Source organism: Stegostoma tigrinum, chromosome 10 (genome assembly GCF_030684315.1).
Source record: "Stegostoma tigrinum isolate sSteTig4 chromosome 10, sSteTig4.hap1, whole genome shotgun sequence".
Classification (NCBI taxonomy): Eukaryota; Metazoa; Chordata; class Chondrichthyes; order Orectolobiformes; family Stegostomatidae; genus Stegostoma; species Stegostoma tigrinum.
Window position 1 is genome coordinate 86,371,990 of NC_081363.1, and position 24,202 is coordinate 86,396,191.

A 24,202-nucleotide genomic window follows, 5' to 3' on the forward strand; every position below is an offset into this window, starting at 1 on the left:
ACACAGACAGTCCCCTGAGGGTGGAATTGAACCCGTGTCTCAGGCGCTGAGAGGGTGCAGTGCTACCCACTGAGCCACCATGCTGCCCCATGGCTCCCTGACCGAAAGGTGTGTCACGAATCCAGTACAATGTTCAAGACAAAGATGGTGTTAGGTATAGGTTTGGAGGAACCTCGAGCAAACAGAGACCAGAACACATTTACTACATAATCTTACTGAGTGGCAGAACAGACTGCAGGGACTGAATAGCTTCTCCTGTGCTGTGCTCCATGTTGGGGATCAAAACAAAGAATGTGCTTCTTTTATTGGAATGAAGATGTTGAGAATAATCTGATTTTCGAATTTTTAAACACCAGAATATTATTTCAAATAGGAATGTGATCCTCTGAATAGGGTTTATCTCCCCCTCTCCCTGCCGATTCATTTAAGGGACGAGGCCTGCGATGACTGCCCATCCCTAAGTCGACCCCAATGCTGTGAGGCAGCAGTGACGTGCAGGCCAGACCGGGTAAGGAATCAGCCGGCACAGTGACCTTTCTTCCCTGTACCAGCTCTTTGGAAAAGAGGAGGTGAAACCAATTGGATCGTTCTTCCAACGGTCATGTTACTCCCCATCCTTTATGTTGTTGAACCTCCTTCCACCGTCCTTTTGGAATCGGTGCATTCCATACTGTAACCAGCGGTGTTTAAACAGCACCTTCTCCTGGTCGGAGGGTTCTGGTTTGCTGTCATTAAGGTTTGCTGCTGTGCTGAAACCGCCTACAAGGTCAGAATGACTTGTAATCCTGTGATCACCTCGTTCAAGATAGAAGCTGACAACCTAATAACATAATTCATCACATGGAGAAAAGAGCTATGTTGTTGCCATGGTGATTATATAATTGCGGCAGAAATGAATTCTACTGAAATGTTCAGATAAATGAAAGCAGCTATTAAGAAGATCCAATTTCAGAATTTTTGTGTGTTTAGCACTCCAGAAGTGAAAGAGCCTTTTAGCATAGGGCTCGCATTAATGTGACATTCTACAGTCCAAATATGAAGTTCTAACACAAATAGAATTGATCAACGCCTTCCTTGTGTGCAGCTCCACACCATTGTGCCCAAGTCTTAAACATAGAGAACACTGAAGAAGCTCAGCAGGTCTGGCAGCATCTGTGGAGAGAAAACAGAGTTAACGTTTTGAGCCCAGTATGACTATTCAGAGCAGCTCTGAATCCACATCTCGATCAACAGATTCTGTCACACTGACTGCCTGTCTGCAGCACTTCCTGTTTTTATTTTGGATGTCCAGCATCCACAGCATTTATTTTTGCTTTTTAAGTAGCTGGTTGGTCAAAGGACTGGTGACCAGTTATTGATGACAAAGGCCTTCTGCCTGTGAGCAACTGTGTGATTGATGCCATCCAGCTTGGGAGTCAGTGTTTGAGAGACACTGTCAAATCTACACAAAAGTAGTAGTCCTGTTTGTTGCAACAAAAAGCATCAAGAGCCAAAAGATAGTCAGTTTAACTCCCCTTTCCAGATGCAGTAAGCTGTGACTGCTAAATTGATAAATCAAAGACTTTTTTTATTATTGGGAACTAGTCATCCTATACTTACTTCACTCAAGTGAAAGTATCTGGAGAAGGAAGATTAGGACGTTGTGCAGAGGTTGTACAAGACTTTGGTGAGACCTCTTCTGTAGTGCAGCTCTGGTCTCCCTGTTACAGGAAGGCTATTGCTAAACTGGAGAAGGTCCAAATAAAGATTTACCAGGTTGTTGCTGGAAACGAAGGGAACAGCCAAAACAAGCGGTGGATGCTGGTACAATTAGTGCTGGAAAAAAAAACGTTTGGGTAAGTTGATGAATAGGAAAGGTTTGGAGGGATATGGGCTAGGAGCAGGCAGATGGGACTAGTTTTAATCTGGGATTATGGTTGGTGTGGACCAGTTGGACCAAAGGGTCTGTTTCCATGTGGTGTGACTGTATGATTGAGAAGAATGATTTAATAATTCTATTCACATCGATTTGATCGCCAGCTTCCCTCCTCAGATTAGAAACCGCAATGAACAAATGACGCGTCATAGCAATGACAGACTTTGTGAATAAGTTTACACTTCAGTCAATGTGATAAATTATAATTGTAGGTGCTTGCTAATTTCCTCTTTCCAGTCAAAGCAAATGGGCTTTGCAGATGTAACGGTGGTCATTTTAATCAAAATCGCTGGGCAGAGTCCCACATGATTGAAGGTATTTATTCTAAATTTGACCCAATCTTGTGCTGTAGGCAGAGTCAGTCCTCCACTTCTGCAGTGATGTTTGTTTGTAACCAAGGGTATCCCTTCAGGATGTTATAGCCAATTAAGTATTTGTGAAATGGCAGTCACTGTTCCATTGGAGGAAAAGTGACACCAATTTGCACACAGTAAGTTTCCCCTCGACCAACGTGAGGATGATGATGATGATGACCAGCAGTCAATGAACTGAGGTGCTATAAGAGCAGCGTAGCACCCAAAGACTGTCATTGGCTTGACTGTGGATTGGGTTAAGACTGATCTCACTTTCTTCCATTTCACACAGCCATTTTTCTATTATTCTAGCTTGATCCTCAGCTTGTTGATGGACACCTCTCCTACTTCCTGGGTGCAGTGGGGATGCCTGGTCTCACCTCTTTGTTGGGGGTGAGAGAAAAGGGGCACGTGACACGCGGTGCCAACCAAACTATGGTGGTCAGTGGTGCAGCGGGAGCGTGTGGGATGTTGGCGGGTCAGGTATGTGGAAGAGAACCTCACCATCAATGGAATGGAGAGGGTTCAGAAACAATGTTGGTGGGATTGCAGGGTTTGGGGTTATAAGGAGAAGCTGGAGCACAGAAGGTTGAGGTGTGACTTTAGAGATTTATAAAATCTTGAGAGGCACAGATGAAATGAACAGCAAAGGTCTTTTCCTTAGGGTGGGGGAGTTCAACACAAGGGGGCATGTTTTTAAGGTGAAAGATTTAAACCGGGCATGAGGGGCAATGTTTTCACACAGGGTGGTTCTTATTTTAGAACATAGAACATAGAACATAGAACAGTACAGCACAGAACAGGCCCTTCAGCCCACAATGTTGTGCCGACCATTGATCCTCATGTATGCACCCTCAAATTTCTGTGACCATATGCATGTCCAGCAGTCTCTTAAATGACCCCAATGACCTTGCTTCCACAACTGCTGCTGGCAACGCATTCCATGCTCTCACAACTCTCTGCGTAAAGAACCTGCCTCTGACATCCCCTCTATACTTTCCACCAACCAGCTTAAAACTATGACCCCTCGTGCTAGCCATTTCTGCCCTGGGAAATAGTCTCTGGCTATCAACTCTATCCATGCCTCTCATTATCTTGTATACCTCAATTAGGTCACCTCTCCTCCTCCTTTTCTCCAATGAAAAGAGACCGAGCTCAGTCAACCTCTCTTCATAAGATAAGCCCTCCAGTCCAGGCAGCATCCTGGTAAACCTCCTCTGAACCCTCTCCAAAGCATCCACATCTTTCCTATAATAGGGCGCCCAGAACTGGACGCAGTATTCCAAGTGCGGTCTAACCAAAGTTTTATAGAGCTGCAACAAGATCTCACGACTCTTAAACTCAATCCCCCTGTTAATGAAAGCCAAAACACCATATGCTTTCTTAACAACCCTGTCCACTTGGGTGGCCATTTTAAGGGATCTATGTATCTGCACACCAAGATCCCTCTGTTCCTCCACGCTGCCAAGAATCCTATCCTTAATCCTGTACTCAGCTTTCAAATTCGACCTTCCAAAATGCATCACCTCGCATTTATCCAGGTTGAACTCCATCTGCCACCTCTCAGCCCATCTCTGCATCCTGTCAATGTCCCGCTGCAGCCTACAACAGCCCTCTACACTGTCAACGACACCTCCGACCTTTGTGTCGTCTGCAAACTTGCTGACCCATCCTTCAATTCCCTCATCCAAGTCATTAATAAAAATTACAAACAGTAGAGGCCCAAGGACAGAGCCCTGTGGAACCCCACTCACCACTGACTTCCAGGCAGAATATTTTCCTTCTACTACCACTCGCTGTCTTCTGTTGGCCAGCCAATTCTGTATCCAAGCAGCTAAGTTCCCCTGTATCCCATTCGTCCTGACCTTCTGAATGAGCCTTCCATGGGGAACCTTATCAAATGCCTTACTGAAGTCCATATACACCACATCCACAGCTCGACCCTCATCAACCTTTCTAGTCACATCCTCAAAAAACTCGATAAGGTTTGTAAGGCATGACCTACCCCTCACAAAGCCGTGTTGACTGTATTTGATCAAGCCATGCTCTTCCAGATGGTCATAAATCTTATCCCTCAGAATCCTTTCTAACACCTTGCAGACGACAGACGTGAGACTTACCGGTCTATAATTGCCGGGGATTTCCCTATTTCCTTTCTTGAAGAGAGGAATTACATTTGCCTCTCTCCAGTCCTCAGGTACGACTCCAGTGGAGAGCGAGGATGCAAAGATCTTCGCAAGTGGCAAAGCAATTGCATTTCTCGCTTCCCAAAGCAGTTATGTTTGATGGGATTCTGCAGTTGCATCTTACGTTTAGTTTCTGATAACTAGGTGTTTTCAGAGGCAGCAGGTTGAATGGTTAAAGTGTCAAACATTGTCCCGCTGCCCCCAGATTGGTCGGCTCGAAGGGTGCCCTCGAGTTGTTGGGATCTGCGGCACTGATCAGAAATGTCAAGTCTTGGTCAGCGAGATCGGTTTTGTTGCGGCCGTCAACTACAAGAAGGATGAATGAACATGTCAGAGGAAGTGGTAGATGCAGGTACGGTTAGAACATTTAAAAGACATTCGGGTAGATACATGCCTGGGGGAGGTGTTGACAGATATGGGCCAAATACAGGCAAGTGGGTCTAATTCAGTTTAGGTTTTTGGTTTGGACGAGTTGGACTGAAGCATCTGTTTTTGTGCTATATGACTCTATGACTATGACCCACTGTCCTAGTGTATTGTGAGTGGAGCTGACTGATGTAATTTCTTGCAGCATTAGCGAACAGCAATCCTTACAGCTTGGTCACATATCGTTGACCCGTGGACTTGTAGTCTAATAACATAACCACCATTGAATAGCACTACCTTGACCAGTGGGATGCAAAATTCAGGACACCATCCAGGGCAGCACAGTGGCTCATCGGCTAGCACCGCTGCCTCACAGTGCCAGCGACTTAGGTTCAGTTCCAGCCTTGGATGACCGTCTGTCAGAGTGGAGGTTGCACATTCTCCCCATGCCTGCATGGATTTCCTCCGGGTTCTCTGGTTTCCTCCCACAGTCCAAAGATATGTAGGTTAGATGGATTTGCCTTGCTAAATTGCTCATAGTGTGCAGGGATGTGTAGGTTAGGTGGGTTAGCCATGGGAAATGTGGGGTTATGGAGATAGGGCATGGGGGGGTGTGGGTTTGGGTGGGATGCTGTTTGGAGGGTTGGTGGGGACTCAACGGGCTAAATGGCCTATTTCCACATTGTAGGGATTCCATGTCCTAATTCCATGTCTGACTGTGGTTTGAATTAAAACTCAGCTCTTTGACCAAATTTTTGGATGCCCAGCCTAATACTTGTAGCTGTCAGTTACGTCTGATTTATGTTCCCATCTTGGGACATTTCCCCACATTAGAGGTGCTATTTAAATGCAAAGTTTTCAAAGTGACACAAATGTTTTTGTCTCGTCAATGATATTGTTAAGGCTTGTTTGTGTAATTGTTAATGTTAATAGAATGTATAAGGTATTAATTATCTTTGAGCACACACAAATTGAGAATAGCCTATATGCTGGAGATGTCAAATGAGATCAGTGAGACTGAGTAAATCGGTAAACTCTCCCAAGGTAAACTCAAAGCTATGTGTCTTGGTGCTTATCAGTTAGAATCAATGAACAAAATGTTCCCTTGTAATATGCGTTATGTTTGATGGGATTCTGCAGTTGCATCTTACGTTTAGTTTCTGATAACTAGGTGTTTTCAGAGGCAGCAGGTTGAATGGTTAAAGTGTCAAACATTGTCCCGCTGCCCCCAGATTGGTCGGCTCGAAGGGTGCCCTCGAGTTGTTGGGATCTGCGGCACTGATCAGAAATGTCAAGTCTTGGTCAGCGAGATCGGTTTTGTTGCGGCCGTCAACTACAAGAAGGATAATGTTGCAGAGAAGATCCAGGAATACTGTCCAGGTGGAGTGGACACCTACTTTGACAATGTTGGAGGGGATATCAGCAACACCGTTATAAGTCAGGTAAAGATGCCAAAGGATGAAGGAATGGGAAGGCAGGGAAGTAACTAAGTTTATTTTTTCATTCCTGAGTGGGTGAGGGTATGTCAGTCACTATTTCTGAACTTTATTCCTCTTTCCCCAGTGAAGAAAGGGAATACTCTTTAAACTATGCAAACCTTTTTCCTTCCCTTCCAACCTGCATTTTGTGAAGGCTGCCATCGGAGCGGGCACCTGTACCACTGGGTACACTGGCTCCAGCAGCTCACTTGATGGTGCCACAACAGCAAACACAAAATATTGAAGTGTTGTTGAACTGTCCGAACTCTCCTCCTGATCTCTTACAAGTATGCCTCTGATGCTCGTTAGTCCTCGTAACTGGGGTGAGCATACAGGATACGGGGTGGCGGGGGTGTGGTCAGGAATAAGAACAGCCACTTCTCTAAATTTCTACAGGCCCCTGCCCCGCCTCCCCCCCGAAAAAAATACATTGAAGGCTGTCATGGCTTTGTGCCATCTGCAGCAGTGACTTGCATTTATATAGTGCTTCCAAAATTGTCAAACCTTTCAAACCCCTTCACAGGAACAATGTACAAAATGTTGACCAAGTCACACAGGGAAATACAAGGACTAGTGGGCAAACACTTGGTCATAGAGGTAGGTTTCGAGGAGCCTGAGCGTGGGTCCAAGGAAATCCCAAAAGTTAAAGTCTTTTGTCTGTCCCACTGTTTTTCTCTCTCTTTGGGCTCTATCGTATCGTTTACTCCCTACACCTCCCACCTCCCTATTTTCTGCGCATAAACTGACGTTTTTCCAGCCACCATCAGTTCTGAAGAAGGGTCACTGGACCCGAAACATTAATTCTGTTTTCTCCTGCACAGATGCTGCCAGGTCTGCTGAGCTTTTCCAGCAACTTCGTTTTTGTTCCCAAAAGTTAAAGCCTTGACAGTTCTAGATATACCAGCCAATGTTGGATTACTGAAAATACACCTCCAATTTATTGGCTGGAAATATGGTAGAGACGGGTTTGGTTGAGGCATTCGAGGACATTGATGGTTGCCTGGACAGAAATGGTGTGCTGGAGAGTGGGGGGAAAGGTAGGAGATTTGCATTAACTAATGACGCTCCTTTGAAGAGTAGATAGGATGGGCTGAATTCTGTACTGGAACACTCAGAGACTCTGAGTTTTGTGATATGTACTTAAGCAGTAAAACCCCAGCTGTTGGTCGGGGTGTGGGGCAATAGTTTCATTTGTCCAAAGTTCCAATCCCCTTTAATTCCATGGTGGGACAGGGGTGTGTGGGAGAAGGTGACCCAGCTCTTACTTTAAAAATAGCTCTTGGCCAAAGTACCGAAAGGAGATACAAATCCTTTCTGTGAAAACTGCCCTCAGTCCACCATCTTAACAGAGGAACAGGAGGAGGCCATTCAACAGTTCAAGCTTATTTAACCTGCTGTTCAAAAAGATCATGGCTGATTTGATACCTCACCCTATAGCCCTGTGTTTGCTTCATTCTCTTGGGTGACTGGTAGCCCCATTAAGAAATATTGCTCTTTCTAGATTTTATCCGAGTAACACAATATCTGTCTCTTCAACCCAGATGAAGCCAAACAGCCACATCATCCTTTGTGGACAGATCTCCCAGTACAATAAAGACGTGCCCTATCCCCCTCCGTTGCCCCCTCCCACAGATGCTATCCTGAAGGAGAAGAATATCACCAGGTAAGCGAAACATTTCATTTGCCAATACAGAGGGTGCCCCATACCTTTCGCCGTACCTTCCCGCAGTGCCCTCACACAGTGGTGGTGCCACAATTTGCACATTCATTAATAGACAGGGCACCCAGCGAGGAGTTCTTCGCTGGCACTTCATGGATGCTGCCAGACTCTGGGTTTCTCTGGCATTCGTTCCAGATCTCCAGCATCTACGCTTTTTGGTCTTTCCAAGGGTGGTGAGCTGTCTGACTGCCAGTAGAGATGGCTGTAACCCTAACAATATCCCCACTGCCACTTTCCACACTTGGCTACTCTCACTCGAGCCTTTGGTGTAATCAAATCCAAGGGCAAGGTCCTCGGTCTGGCGTCAAGAATCCAATAGAGAGAACAAGGTTCAGGTCCTAACCTCGCACTGCGACTGTACCACTCTGTGTGTACCATCTTGAAATACCTCACTTGGGCCGGTTAGTGTTGCTGAAGGCAGTCAGGAAGCTGCAACTGTACGATTCTCAGAAGCAGCCATGATAGAGCCTGCTGAAGCCTAGTTCAAAAACATAGCATTCCCTCCAAGCTATAGTACGTGGATTGCAGCAGATCAAGAAGGTAGCTTACCACCGCCTTCTCAAGAGCAAACCGGGGTGGGCAATGTATACTGGCCCAGCAGCGACACCCATGTCCCACAACTGCGCTTTTTTTTGTCTTTGTTGCAATGAGGCTGGTGGTTCCCACAGTTGGGTGGCCATACAGCCATTTGAAACACACTATACTTGATCTGACACAATAATCTTTATCGTCAAAACTTATTCTTCAGACTAGCTCTCTGTTTACTGGCTGCCATGCATGAATGCGCAATTTGTTTTAAGGCCCACTGTTCGATAGTCGCCTTCTCTTCAGAAAGTATTCCAGGGGTATCAGTTGGAAGGTGCAAGATTACCACATTCTCAGATATCCACAGATAGTTGAAAACCAAGCCCATAGACTTATTACAATGGAGAATGATGCCATTCAACCCTTCAAGTCCAGCCTGTCACACCCATGTCCCTCACTCTTTTGCAGTAAGTCACGCGAATCAATTTCCTTTAAGCAGCCGCTCAGTTTACTTTGAAATCAGTCATTATTCCTGTTCATCCTTGTTGGCAAAGAGTTATGGGCTATTACCACTCAGTGTAAAATCATTCTTCCTCTGCTTTCCATTGTATCTGTTACCCAAAGGCAGAAAACTGTCCCCCTTGCCTTTTTATGACCAACCCAACGTGGAACAGGTTTTGCTTGTTCCCTATATCCAAACCTGTCATAATCTTGTACACCTCGATTAAAATGAAGGAAGAGTGGGATTCTAGATGGCCTGTTTTATATTTGCTCCATTTTCCTTACTAATTTTCTACCTTGCTGAGGATCAGATGTTCCTGAAATTTTTAATTCCAAGTGATTGGACAGAGTGGCAGTGGTTAATTCTGTTTCTCATTCTTTGAATGTATTTGTCACTCTCAAGGCCACCTTTGTTGCCCATCCCTAATTATCCTGGAGATGCTAGTGCTGAGCTGTCTTCTTAAACCACTGCCAGTAGAGATGGTGTGGAGAGATACCGACAACTCCCTTGGAGAGGAAATTCCAAGATTTTGATGCAGTGACACTGGAGGAATAGTGATCTATTTCTGCATCAGGATGATGAATGGCTTGGAGGGGAATATGCAGGGAGTGGTGTTCCCATGTATCGGCTGTCCTTTGTCCTTCTGATTGCTGGGTTGGATGGTGTTGAGCAGAAATGCTTGGCGCATATAATACAGGTGCTTTTAGACACCAACTCTATTAATTACTGTTCATACTATGTTGGAAAGACCCCAGTGCAGTGTTTTGTATCAAGAAAGTTGCAACGCTGGATCTCCAGACTTTTATCCTGTTCTGATATCTTTGTGTCTGCATGCTTAAACTGACACTGGCAGTGTCTGTTGACTGTATTGTGTTGGGTAAAACACTTTGTGGTCTAATCGTGATGTTTGCTTCCTCTTGTCACTATCCCCTTCCCCTCTTGGCCGACAGAGAGAGATTCCTGGTGCTGAATTACACAGAAAAATTTGATGTGGGTATGGTCCAGTTGAGCCAATGGCTTAAGGAAGGAAAGCTGAAGGTACTATACTAAGCTGCGTACTTACTGTTCTGTGCATTCCTTCTGTGTTTTTTTAAAATGCAGAACAGATTCCTGGCCAGAACGGGGATGATTGGCAACTTTCCTGTCAGTCATAATGTACTCTGCTGGTACTGACTGGGCATTTTCATAGAATCATTAGAATCCCTGTAGGGTGGAAGCAAACCATTTGGCCCATCGGGTTCACACTGACTCGCTGACGAGCAGCCCACCCAGACCCAATCATCCTGCATTTTCCGTGGCTAATCCAACGTACCTGCAAATCTTTGGACTGAGGAGGGAAACAAATGTGCAAACTCCACATTTGTTTGCTTTAAATCCAGGTACTCAAAAATTCCCCACTCACTGCATTTGGTTGAAAAAAGAATCCTGCTTTGATTAGGAGACAAGCTGTAGATTTGGTTGCGAATTCTGTTGCTGCAGTTCACAGAGATTCTGTTAAACGGCAAACAGACTGCATTTATGGTAAGGTGATGCAATGCCCACTTTGTAAAAGGGCAACTGTAGATATAACCTCCTGCTTTAGGGTCCTAGGGCTATTGGTGTGTAGACTTGGAAATTCCCTCAGCTGCTGTGTCCCTGAGGTGAGCCAGTGAATAGCTGTACTGGCAACTTGGCTTCTAGTCGTCAGAGTTCATGTCAAAGCTGGGACACTAGGCAGTAACATAGTGGTTACTGTTTATTGGTCACCACCTCCGCCAGGTGGAGCTCTGGTGGTTGATCACGCATAAAAACACTGCAAATGATGGGGCAGACAGGTCGAGGAAGAGGGGGCATGGCAGGAGGAGCAATGAGGCATTTAATCTTTCCAATTGCTCACTTTACCAACTCCTACCACCTCCCCTGCGCTGTCCGTCAAGAGTCAGGTGGGTTCAGTAATAGCTGTCAGCCATTCATGCCAGTTCCCAGAGGGTGGGTTTTGATTGTCCTGGTTTTGTAGAGTCATTGAGGTCTGTAGCAGAGAAAAAAAACTGTTGCTCCATTAAGTCTACACCAGTTGCAAACAAGTACCTGACTACATTTGACTATTCTGTTCCCAGTGCAAGAACCCTGAATATTGTGATTATACTTTTCTCATGTCAGTGTGAGTGAACAACACTCAGCGTGAAGTTCAGTTATTGCAAATCCAGAAATTTGCTGTGCAGCATAATCTGACCAAGGTGCTGTCCTGGGTTGTCAATGCCAAACCATTCACTCTTCTCATTGGTCCTGTTGTATTTTGTTGTATAGTTGCGTTGACGGTACTTCAAAATGAACTGTAGGTGGCAAGTCTGCAGGAACTGGTCACCTGCTAACAGCCTTGAGCCTCTGTGTCAACCCTAAACCAATGCCTCACTGCCCCTCAGTGGTGCAGAAGAGAAACTGATGTATGTTTTGGGATATGGAGCTTAATTGCCAGGTCACCTGGATGCCCATTAGTGACGCTCTCCATGCTACAACTGGCAGGGGAAGGAAAAGGGAAAGGCAAATATGAACCAAAGCAAAAAGTGGATATTTTTTCCTGACCAAAGGCCAGCAATTGCACTGACACTTGACACCGCAGTGTTTGAATAATGTGGCCCACAGTCGGGTTACACAAGACCTGCTTACAGCTCTCTTAAAAAAACATTTCTCCTGCAGGTTCGTGAGACAGTGGTGAAAGGACTGGAAAACATTGGAGGTAAGAAAACAAACAAAACTGAAATGGCTGGAGAAACTTAGCACGTCTGTGAAGAGAGAACAGTGTTAACATACCAAGTCAGGGAGAAGTCCATCTTTGTCTCCTGTGATCAGATAATTCTGTTTTCCCCTCTTTACCTTCTAACTGGCAAATCTATGCGACTCATCCAGCTAAGATAGTGACCCCTAGTTTTCATCTCTCCCACAAGGAAAAGTGACCTTACTGCATGCTCAGCAATTCCCTCAGGATCCTGTATATTTCAGCAAGACAGCCTATCATTCCAACTCTGGAGACACGCCCAACTTGCAGTGTTTAAATCCGAACACTGAAGAATCTGGGGACCACTCAAACACTGAGAGAGCCAGGTTGGCCTTTGGAAGGACAGTAATCCAACAGATCTAGAAATCTAGTAACATCAGGGTTACTAACTGAAGAACTTAGTTTTGTTTAATTGCTAGCAGGCAATTTCCGTGAAACAGCTGAAGTTTGTGAGCGACAGAGCATGCACAGCTGCCAGTGAGGGTTGCAACATACAATTCTGGCAAGCTGGAACGAATAGCAACATTAAAATATGTTCAGTCTTCATCTGAATAGATCAGATCAAACAAGTGAATGAAAGAGACAGGGCACTATTGACATTAAAGGAAATTGCAGGAGTTTGACCAATAGACAAATATCTATTAAATATCTGGATGTTGTGTTTAGAAATGACAGGCACCTGTAAGTATGACAAGAGTCAGAGTACAGAATGCAACATGTAGACATTTGTTGATTCTTTTCTAACCCAGAGTCTCCAGAACATATCAATTCTGATAAAACAGAGCCAGTTCATTCTGGATTAAATTTATTTTTCCTTAAATAAAGTAAAGCACACAGTCAGAAATTGAACACTTCAGTGAACAGATTGTCACCACCCTTTGATAATATATACAGCAGGCTTGCCTTACGAACAGGTGGATTCCAAAACACTTCGGAACCTGTTCTACGGGTTCTGGATTGGTCTTGCGTGCTCACAGCTTGAAACCTCAAGGCTACTTCGAAAAGATGGTACATTTATTTTATTAATATTGCAGATATTTTGTTTCACATAGTGAGTTCAGTGAATTGATTTTGATGTTCATTCAACTTCTTTTGGATGACACTGAATGAAGAGCGTAGTCACAGGTGCCTTGTTCCCAGAGCACTGCCATCAAATTTACCAAAGCTGGCCAGGTTGGGAGATGGCCTATTTCAAAGCCGTCTTAGGGTGAAGGTGAAGAGCCAGAGGTGGTGGTGCGTGTTGGCACTAATGACGTCGGAAAGAAAAGGACGGGCATTCTACAGCGGGACTTCAGAGAACGCGGAAGAAGGCTAAAAAGCAGGACTTCCAGGGTGGTTATCTCCGGTTTGCTTCCAGTTCCTCGGGCTGGAGAGGACAGGAACAGAGAGATAATGGACTTGAACGTGTGGCTGAGGGACTGGTGCTGGAAACAAGGATTTAAATTCTTGGATCACTGGGGCATGTTTTGGGGTAAGAATAAATTGTACAAGAGGAATGGTTTGCATCTTAATAGGTGGGGGACCAGCATTCTGGCAGGCAGGTTTGCCACTGCAACACAGGTGTGTTTAAACTAAGTAATGGGGGGAGGGGTCAAACTGGAAATTTAAGAATCAAGTTAAAGGGAAAGTGAGAAGAAGAGAAGTTAAGAAGGACAACAGAATCAACAGAGCAGAAAACTCAAGAAGGGATCGTACAGTATGGCCAAGTGAAATTGGGATTGATAGGAAGGGTGAGGGGAGAAGTAAATTAAAAATATTATATATGAATGCACGAAGCATAAGAAATAAGGTGGATGAGCTTGAGGCTCAGTTGGAAGTTGGCAAGTATGATATGGGGATAACTGAGATGTGGCTTCAAGCAGTCAGGGCCTGGGAAATGAATATTCAAGGCTATACGTGCTATTGAAAGGACAGACTGGTGGGCAGAGGGGGTGGGGTGGCCCTGTTGGTGAGGAATGATATTCAGTCCCTTGTGAGGGGGGGACATAGAATCAGGAGATGTAGAGTCAGTATGGATAGAGCTGAGAAGTTCTAAGGGTAGAAAGACCCTAATGGGAGTTATCTACAGGCCCCCAAACAGTAGTCAGGATGTAGGGTGCAAGTTGAATCAAGAGCTGAAATTGGCCTGTCACAAAGGTATCACTACAGTTGTTATGGGATATTTCAACATGCGGGTAGACTGGGAGAATCAGGATGGTACTGGACCCCAAGAAAGGGAGTTTGTGGAGTGCCTCCGAGATGGATTCTTAGAACAGCTTGTACTGGAGCCTACCAGGGAGGAGGCCGTTCTGGATCTGGTGTTATTCATTTATTTGATCAGGGATTTGATCAGGGACCTCAAAGTAAAGGAGCCATTAGGAGGTAGTGACCACAATGAGTTTTAATCTGCAGTTTGAGAGGGAGAAGGGAGAATCGGAAGTGTCAGTATTGCAGTTAAATAAAGGGAACTATGGAGCTGTGAGGGAGGAGCTGGCCAAAGTTCAATGGTACAATACCCTAGCAGGGATGGCAGTCGAACAACAATGGCAGGTATTTCTAGATATAATGCAGAAGGTGCAGGATCAGTTCATTCCAAAGAGGAAGAAAGATCTTAAGGGGAGGCAGGGGTGGCCGTGGTTGACGAGGGAAGTTAAGGACTGTATAAAGATAAAAGAGAAGAAGTATAACATTGCAAAGATGAGTGGGAAGCCGGAGGACTGGGAAGCTTTTAAAGAGCAACAGCAGATAACTAAAAAGGCAATACACAGAGAAAAAATGAGGTATGAAGGAAAACTGGCCAAAAATATAAAGGAGGATAGTAAAAGCTTTTTTAGGTATGTGAAAAGAAAAAAAATGGTTAAGACTAAAATTGGGCCCTTGAAATCAGAAACAGGTGCATTTATTATGGGGAACAAGGAAATGGCAGAAGAGTTGAATAGGTACTTTGGATCTGTCTTCACTAGGGAAGACACAAGCAATCTCCCAGAAGCAATAGTGGCTGAAGGACCTAGGGTAATGGATGAACTGAAGGGAATTTATATTAGGCAGGAAATGGTGTTGGATAGACTGTTAGGTCTGAAGGCAGATAAGTCCCCAGAACCTGATGGTCTGCATCCTAGGGTACTTGAGGTGGCTGTAGAAATTGTGGACGCATTGGTAATTATTTTCCACGGTTCTATAGATTCAGGATCAGTTCCTGCAGACTGGAGGGTGGCAAATGTTGTCCCACTTTTCAAGATAGGAGGGAGAGAGAAAACAGGAAACTATAGACCGGTTAGCCTGACATCAGTGGTGGGAAAGATGCTGGAGTCAATTATAAAAGATGAAATTATGACTCATTTGGATAGCAGTAACAGAATAGGTCAGAGTCAGCATGGATTTACGAAGGGGAAATCGTGCTTGACTAATCTTCTGGAATTTTTTGAGGATGTATCTATGAAGATGGATAAGGGAGAACCAGTGGATGTAGTGTACCTGGACTTTCAGAAAGCCTTTGATGAAGTCTCGCATAGGAGATTGGTGAACAAAATTAGGGCACGTGGTACTGGGGGCAAAATACTGAGTTGGATTGAAAATTGGCTGGCTGACATGAAGCAAAGAGCAGTGATAAACGGTCCCTTTCGGAATGGCAGGCAGTGACCAATGGGGGACCACAAGGTTCGGTGCTGGGACCGCAGCTGTTTATGATATATATTAGTGATATAGACGAAGGCATTAAAAGTAATATTAGCAAATTTGCTGATGACACAAAGTTGGGTGGCAGTGTAAAATGTGAGGAGGATGTTATGAGAATACAGGGTGACTTGGACAGGCTGGGTGAGTGGATGTATGCATGGCAGATGCAGTTTAATGTGGATAAATGTGTGGTTATACACTTTGGTGGCAAGAACAGGAAGGCAGATTACTATCTCAATGGAGTCAAGTTAGGTAAAGGGGTAACACAACGAGATCTAGGTGTTCGTGTACATCAGTCAATGAAAGCAAGCATGCAGGTACAGCAGGCAGTGAAAAAAGCTAATAGCATGCTGGCCTTCATTACAAGAGGAATTGAGTATAGGAGCAAAAAGGTCGTTCTGCAACTGTACAGGGCCCTGGTGAGACCGTACCCGTAGTATTGTGTGCAGTTTTGGTCTCCAAATTTGAGGAAGGACTTTCTTGCTATTGAGGGAGTGCAGCGTAGGTTCATGAGGTCAATTTCCGGAATGGCGGGACTATCATATGTTGAAAGATTGGAGCGACTGGGCTTGTATATACTTGAGTTTGGAAGGATGACAGGGGATCTGTTTGTGGCGTATAAGATTATTAAGGGATTGGACACCCTGGAGGCAGGAAGCATGTTTCCGCTGATGGGTGAGTCCAGAACCTGAGGACACAATTTAAAAATAAGGGGTAGGCCATTGAGAACAGAGTTGAGCAAAAACTTCTTCACCCAGAGAATGGTGGATATATGGAATGCTCTGCCCCAAAAGACAGTGGAGGCCAAGTCTCTGGATAGTTACAAGAAAGAGATAGATAGAGCTCTTAAAGATAGTGGAATCAAGGGTTATGGGGATAAGGCAGGAACAGGATACTGATTGTGAATGGTCAGCCATGATCGTAATGAATGGTGGTGCTGGTTCGAGGGGCCGAATGGCCTACTCCAGCACCTATTGTCTATTGTCTTTGAAAAGATCTTCAATAAGATTGCGTGTTAATCTTATCTCTAAGATCAAAGGAATAGAATTGGTGGAGAGGGAAAAGAAAACTGATGCGAGTTGAAAGATACTTAGACTGACAAAAGGTGTGAAATGAACTTCACACATCACTGTTCGCCATCTAAATAAACGCTTTGGAAGTTGGCAGTACGATTTCAAAACATTTAGGCGACACCAAATTGAGAAGGAAAGGGGAGCTAGTTAATACAGAGGACAGCTGTGATAAAATACTGGCAGGTATTAATTTAAGAGCAAAGTGGGCATGGAAATGATAAGTTAATGTCAATGGTATTCAGATTCTGAATGGAAGAGTCCCTGGTAATCACATCCCACTACTCCACAAGTTAACCAAGTAAAGGTGTAAACGTTTCATTTAATCACCAAAATAGTCAATGGCTTCATTTTAATGCTGTTATCCAGAAACACAAGAGTCTTTCACTAAGTTTCTTCAATAAATTCAAAATTAGCTTATTTATAATAAATAAAACTTGCACTTTAAAGAAGTGGAAAAACTAGTTATCAGCTAAGTTACTGTTTGGAATTAAACTTCATCCTGTAAATCACAAACAAACACACAATTACACGTAGTCAACTCTGCTGAGATAATCTGGGGTTTAAAAGGTCTGAACTCTCAGTTCAGTTGGCTTCCTGTCATTGAGATCATGCTGCTGACAATGAATTGTTGTGTGTGCGCGTGCGGCCCTGCTGTCAGCTTCTTGGAGATCTTTCCCTTCTGCCTGACACCCATTTGATGTGTACTGGAAACCATAGCAACTGTAGTCCAGAGGCTGTTGCTAAGAAACCTCCAGTGACAAGCCTCTTCCACCTGTTTGTTTATCAATTAAAGTTTAAAAAAATTATCAAAAATCAAAAGCTTTGTCTTGCATTCCTTCGATGAAGTCCATTTGTAAACGATAGGTGAATCACAAGGTTAAAACCATTTCTTAATCCAGAATGTCCAAAAAGGTCCATATTCTACATCTTCCTAGTCCTTAAATAAAACTGTGTATTTTCATAGATTCAGGATGTCTGTATTTGGCTTAGGCATAAAGGGATCTAAGAGTATAAACTAATAATCCATCTCCTGTACTTACACAGTCATTGTCATTTTTAAACCCAGTATACAGCTTCACAATGTTAACACAAAATGGGAGCAAGGGAAGGCCATTTGGCTGTACTGTCTATGAAGACCTTCCACCTCAACTCCACTTGCCTGCACTATAACTTAATTCAGTTTGTACCCAAAATCTATCAATCTCAGTCTTGAATTATTCTCAATGATTGAGCATTCACAACCCACTAGGGTAGAAACTTCAAATGATTCACAGCCCTGCCACTGAAGAAATTTGTTCTCATTGCAGTCTAACTGGTTGACTCCTTACTTCTGTAACTGTGTGTAGAATGTGGAAATAACTACCACAGGGAATACATGAGGTGAATTGTATCAACACCTTTTGGGGAAAACTGGATTGCCATATCAGAACACAGGAGCAGGATTAGGCTATTCAGCCCCTCAAGCTAGCCCTGCCATTCAATATGACTGTGGCCGATCTGCCTCAGGCCTCAGCTCCTCTATTGTGCCAGCTCTCAGCCATAAAATAAAAAAAATTACCTTAAATAGTTCCATTAATCTAGCCTCCACAACTTCCTGGGATAGAGATTTCCAGACATTCGCTCCCTCAGAAGAAATTACTTTCCATCTCTGTTTTAAATGAGTGCACTTTTATTCTTTAACTATGTTCTCTAGTTTTGAGATTCACCCACTAATGGAAACATCCTCTTAATATCTACCCTTGTCAAGCCCCTTTCAGAATCTTGTACATTTCAATAAGATCACCTCTCATTCTTCTAAACTCTAATCAATAAAGGCCTAACCTGTTTAACTGTTCCTTCATCCTAGGAATCAGCCTAATGTGTTTCCTTTGAACCGCCTCCAATGCCAGTACATTCTTTCTTAAATACAGAGACCAAAACTGCACATTGTTCCAGTACTGTGACTAGTGGTATCCTACAGGGTCCATGTTAGGGCTTCAATTAATTATATTATTTATTAATGACTTAATAGTGTGGAAAGTCATCTGTCTAAATTTGATAACACCAAGTTAATCAGCATTGTAGATGGTGTAGATGACAGTCTATCCTTATGTGACTTTATGCTAAGTGATTGGGCAAAATTGTAGCAGATGGAGTTCGATGTAAGCAAGTGTGAGGTTATCAATTTTGGAATGAAAAAAAATGTCAGGGTACTTTCTGTATGGAATGCTGTTAAATACAGTAGACGTCCAAAGAGATTTGGGGTTCAGGTCTTAAAATGCCACAAGCAGGTGCAGAAAATAATTAAGAAAGCTAATGGAATGTTAGCCTTTAGATTAGATTAGATTCCCTACGGTGTGGAAAGACGCCCTTCGGCCCAACAAGTCCACACCGCCACTTGAAGCATCCCACACACCCCTGAACACTATGGGCAATTTAGCATAGCCGATCCACCTAGCCTGCACATCTTTGGACGTGGGAGGAAACCGGAGCACCCGTAGAAAACCCACGCAGACACAGGGAGAATGCGCAAACTCCATACAGTCACCCGAGGCTGGGATCGAACCTGACACTATGAGGCTGCAGTGCTAACCACTGAGCCACCGTGCTGCCGTCAAATCTAAAGGACTGAAGTACATGAATGCAGAGGTTATGTTACATTTATACGGAACCCCAGTTAGACCTCATTGGAGAACCATGGGCAGATCTGGGCAGCAAACCTTGGAAGGGTTATTGACTTTGAAGGGAGTACAGTGTAGGTTTACAAGAGTGATACTTGGATTTCAGGGGCTATGTTATGAGGATAGATTAAACAAGTTAGGCATGTTTTCTCCAGAATTTAGAAGGATAGGGGGTAATCTGATCAATGTCTTCAAGATATTAACAGGAGAAGTCAAGGTACGTAAAGGTAAACTATTTCCACTGGTTGGAGATTCTAGAACTAGTGAATACAATGTGAGTGTATCAGGGTCAGATCATTCAGGAGAGATGTTAGGAAGTGCTTCAACGTATAAAGGGTGGTAGAGATTTGGAATTCTGTTCCACTAATAGCAGTGGATACGGGATCAGTTATTAATTTTAAAGCTGTGATAGATTAATGTTAAATAAATGTATTAAGGAATATGGGCCAAAGGTAGGGAGGTAAATAGAGTTGGAATTAGCCGTAATTTCATTGAATGGGGGAACAGATTTGAGGGGCTGAATAGGCTACTCTGTTCCTATGTACTCCAGGTGTCGCCTTACCAATACTCTTCACAATTGTAACATGTCTTCACTGTTTTTAAACCCTAACCACCCATCAATAAATGTCAAAATCCATTTTGCTGCTTAATTCCTTGGTGCATTAAAAATACCCAGATCTGTCCCTGTGGCACATTTTGTTTTGGAGTCTCTCTTCTTTTAAATAATAGTGTGTCTTCTGATACTTCAATCAAAGTGGATGACCTTACACTTTCCTGTATTAAACTCCATTTGCCATGTTTTTGCCTGCTCACTCAACCTACCTGTATCCCCTTTCAAACTCAGAGTCATACAGGATGGAAACAAGACTCTTTGGTCCATCTTGTCATGCTGACCATGTTACCAAACTGAACTAGTCCCACTTTCTTGCATTTGGCTTATATCCCCTCCACACCTTCCCTATTAAAGTACTTATCCAAATGTCTTTTAAATGTTGTAACTGTACCTGCATCCAATACTACCTCTGGCACTTCATTCCACATACAGAACACTCTGTGTGTAAAAGAAAAAGTTGCCCCTGATGTGCTTTTTAAATCTTTCTCCTGTCACCTTAAAAAATGCCTCTAGTTTTGAACACCTTCACCTTATCTATACCCCTCATGATTTTATAAATCTCTACAAGGTCACCCTGCAACCTTTTATGCTGCAGTGAACGAAGTTCCAGCCTATTTTCAGAACTCAAACCCTCCATTCCTGCCAATTTCTGGTAAATCTTTCCTGAAAATACTCCAGCTTAATAATATCCTTACTGTAACAGGGCGACCAGACTGGACCACTCTGGAACAGGCCTCATCGAAGGACTGTACAACTTCAATGTGACATCCCAATTGTTATATACAATGGTCTGAGCAACAGGAGCAAGCGTGCTAAATGTCTTCTCAACTACCCTGTTTACCTGTGATGCAAATTTAAAAGAATTATATACCTGAACGCCTCAGCCTATCTGTTCTACAACACTACTTAAGGCCTTACCATTTTTGAGTAAGCCTTGCTCTTGTTTGTTTTACCAAAATGCAATACCTTGCATTTATCCAAATTAAACTCCATCAGCCCACTGACCCAATTGATCAAGATCTCTTCGTAATTTTGGATCACTTTCTTCACTGTTGACTTTACCATCGATTTAGTGTCATCTGCTAACCTACTTATCATGCCTCCTATATTCTCATCCAAATCATTTTTATAAAAATGATAAACAAAAGTGGATCCAGTACCCATCCCTTTAGAACACTGGTGGTCACAGACCTCTTGTACGAGAAATAACCCTCCTCCACCACCACCACCACCACTGTCTCCTACTGTCGAGCCAATTTTATATCCAATTGGCAAGCTCACCCTGAATCCTACGAGATCTAACTTTTACCAAATAGTCTATCATGCAGATACCTTATCAAAGACTTTAGTAAAGTCCAAGTAAACAACATCTACCACTCTGCCCCCGCTAATCTTTTTGGTTACTTTCTCAAAAACTCAACATTGTGAGACATGATTTCCCTCACACAAAACTATGCTGACTATCCCTAATTAGCCCCTACCTCTGCGAATGCACGTAAATCTATCTTTCAGAATCATCTTCAACTTACCCACCGCCAATGTTAGATGGTCATAGTTCCCAAGCTTTTCCTTACAGCCTTTCTTAAATAAACACACATTAGCCACCTTCCAGTCCTCCAGCACCTCACCCACTGTTACAGATGACATACATGTTTCTGCTAGGCACCCCACATTGTCCTCCCTAACTTCCCACAAAATGGTGGAGGTCCCGGAGATTTATCCACCTTTATGTTTTCTAAGACCTCCAGCACTTCCACTTCTGTAATGTAAACTGTTTTCAAAACATCAATATTTATTTCTCAGAATTCTCTAGCCTCTTTCTTTCTCCAAAGTAAAAACTGACCTGACATGTTCATTTAATATCTCTCCCATCTCCTAAGATTCAACACAAAGATGATCTTGTTAACATTGAAGGGGTTCTACTGTTTTTCTAGTTGCTCTTTTAATGTACTTGCATCATCTCCTTGGATTATCCTTAACCTAATCTACCAAGGCAATCTCATATCCCCTCTTTGCCTTCCTGATTTCCCTCTTACGAATACCCTAACACTCTTTATACTCTTGTTATACAGTTGCATAATCCTTTTTATTCTTGACTAGAACCTCAATATCTTTATTCATCCATTGCTCCCTAATCTTACCACCTTACCTTTCACTTTAACTGGAACATAATGCCTCTGAACTCTTGTTACTACACTTTTAAAATGTCTCCCTCTTGTCTGTCGTCCTTTTACTTGTGAACAGTGTACTCCAATCAACTTTTGAAAGTTTTTGTCTCATACCATTAAAATTTGCCTTGCTCCAATAGAATTATGATAATTAGTCCCAAAGTGTTGCACTACCAACACATCAGTGACTTGCCTGCCTCATTTTCTAAGAGAAGGTTGAGTTTTGTTCCTTCTCCATGTTGATTAAAAAAAATTCCTCACCATCCAAACCTTTAACACCAGGATAGTCCCAGCCAATATTTGGAAAATTAAAATCCCCCAATTCCTTATGTCATCACAACATGTTCCCCCACCTATGTTTGCATCATTGGTAAATTTGGATAATTATACTCTGCTCTTCCTCCAAATCAATAATAGATTGAAAATAATTGAGGCCCAGGATCCTTGTGGCACTCCACTCAAGTTACAACTTTCTAACCTGAAAAAGACACGTTAATCCTGACTCTCAGTTTTCTGTGTGTAAGCCAATCAACAATCCATGCCAATACAGATTCAGATGCTGCCAACTCTTGTCTCTGGGTCATATAGTTGGATTAAAGAATCAAAAAACTGCAGGAGTCTATTCAGCCCAGTGTGCCTGTTCCAGCAACTCAAAAGAACCAATTAGTCTAAATTTGCTGATGTTTCAAAACAATTCTGCAGTTTTGTTTTCCCTTCCTTTTGAACTTTGAAAGTTCCTCTCGAATCTCTTTTAGGAACACCTTCCAGATCACAACAATTTAATGTCAAAAAAAATCTCTTCCTTCCTCTGGGTCTTCAGCCATTTGCTTCAATCTGTGTCCTGTGGTTAACTGAATCTGTTGCCAGAGGAAATACTTTCTCCTGACCTATCCCTTGTAATACTGAATGCTTGTCTTAAACTTTCTCTTAACCTTCTCTGGCATAAGACCAACAATCCAGTTTCTTCATTGGAATACCTTATCCTGGGACCAATTCAAATTATACAAAATTTGGTGCCCTAAAATATGACTCTGTTGCAAATGCTGTATCACCACGAGATGGAGCCTCTACGGAATCAATAGCATTGTTGGTCTTGTTTGTAAGAGTCGGTTGAGGATACTAACTCTTCAGGATAGTTCGCCTTTCCTCTCCAAACTCTCATAATTGTGTAAAACTCACTATTCTTCTCTTGCAGCTGCCTTTCAGTCCATGATGAAAGGAGGAAACATTGGGAAACAGATTGTCCTGGTCTCTGATGGTAATAAAAGTGCCCAGTCACCCTGATGAACCCAGCACCTGGCATGTTGAAGGAGACCACAACTGTTGTTGCAGTTGTGGATGACAGTGCCATGGTTGGCCTGACTCTGTAATGAAATTAAGACACTGGTGATTTCTCTCTGCTTTGTCGTTGAATAGCTGGCAAGGAGAGATACTTGATTTTGCACCACCAATTGATGCAGTTTGGGTTAGGTTCAGCCTACCCTTCTCTGGCATGCACCTTCACTTGGTCCTATCTGCTGCTTAGATGTACATGTAGAAAACTAGTTCACACCAAAATAAAACCATTGTAAGCAATTTGATATTCCATGTTGGAAACTTTTGCAAACTTGAAATAGAAAGTCAGGTTTTCCTCCTTTACAAAAAGTGCTGCCTGTTTTGTGGAACCTTGCTGGATTGTGGGACAATAAGGATTACTTGAAGTAGCACATTGTTTTTGGAAACATTGGTTTGGTCAGTGTAGGGAGAGAAGCCTTTTTTGTTTCTGGAATGTTATCTGTTATAAATGACAGTTATTTCTTCCAAGCAAAACACCTTGAGCTTTTTAATATATTCATTTGTGGGATGAGGACATTGCTGGCTATACCAGCATTTATTGTCCATCCCTAATTGCTTGGAATTAGTTAGAGTCAGCCACACTGCAGTGGATCTGGAGTCACGTGGGCCAGACCAAGTAAGGATGGCAGCTTCCTTCCCTAAAGCACATTAGTGAACCATATGGGTTTTTCTGATAATCAACATTGAATTCATAGTCATCGTTAGACTCTTTTTTCAGTTTTTTAGAAAGATTGAATTCAAATTCTACCACCTGCCTTGATGGGATTCAAAACCGAGTCCCCAGAACTCTTATTTGGGTCTCTGGATCAACAACCAGCAATAATACCACTAAGTTGTTCCCTCCTCCTGATTTCTATTATAGCCCCCTATTGATGTCAATCCACCATCCATCTCCAGCT

At 43.2% G+C, this 24,202-nt stretch overlaps 2 protein-coding genes across 4 annotated transcripts in view; both read left to right on the plus strand.

Moving 5' to 3' along the window:
* Nucleotides 1–4,779, plus strand: part of ptgr2 (prostaglandin reductase 2) — a 22,225-nt gene extending 17,446 nt beyond the window's left edge. For all 3 annotated transcript variants that reach the window (XM_059649355.1, XM_059649356.1, XM_059649354.1), the window contains exons 5-6: nucleotides 2,581–2,751; nucleotides 4,660–4,779. In XM_059649355.1, the coding sequence (XP_059505338.1) occupies nucleotides 2,581–2,751; nucleotides 4,660–4,779 (291 nt within the window). The remainder of the gene's footprint in view (nucleotides 1–2,580; nucleotides 2,752–4,659) is intronic.
* Nucleotides 4,696–23,252, plus strand: LOC132210110 (prostaglandin reductase 2-like). The gene is made up of 6 exons (XM_059649476.1): nucleotides 4,696–4,806; nucleotides 6,053–6,262; nucleotides 7,840–7,961; nucleotides 9,996–10,083; nucleotides 11,722–11,761; nucleotides 23,164–23,252. The coding sequence occupies exons 1-6, from the start codon at nucleotides 4,801–4,803 to the stop codon at nucleotides 23,250–23,252; spliced, it is 555 nt and encodes a 184-aa protein (XP_059505459.1). The 5' UTR covers nucleotides 4,696–4,800.
* The last annotated feature ends 950 nt before the right edge of the window (nucleotides 23,253–24,202 follow it).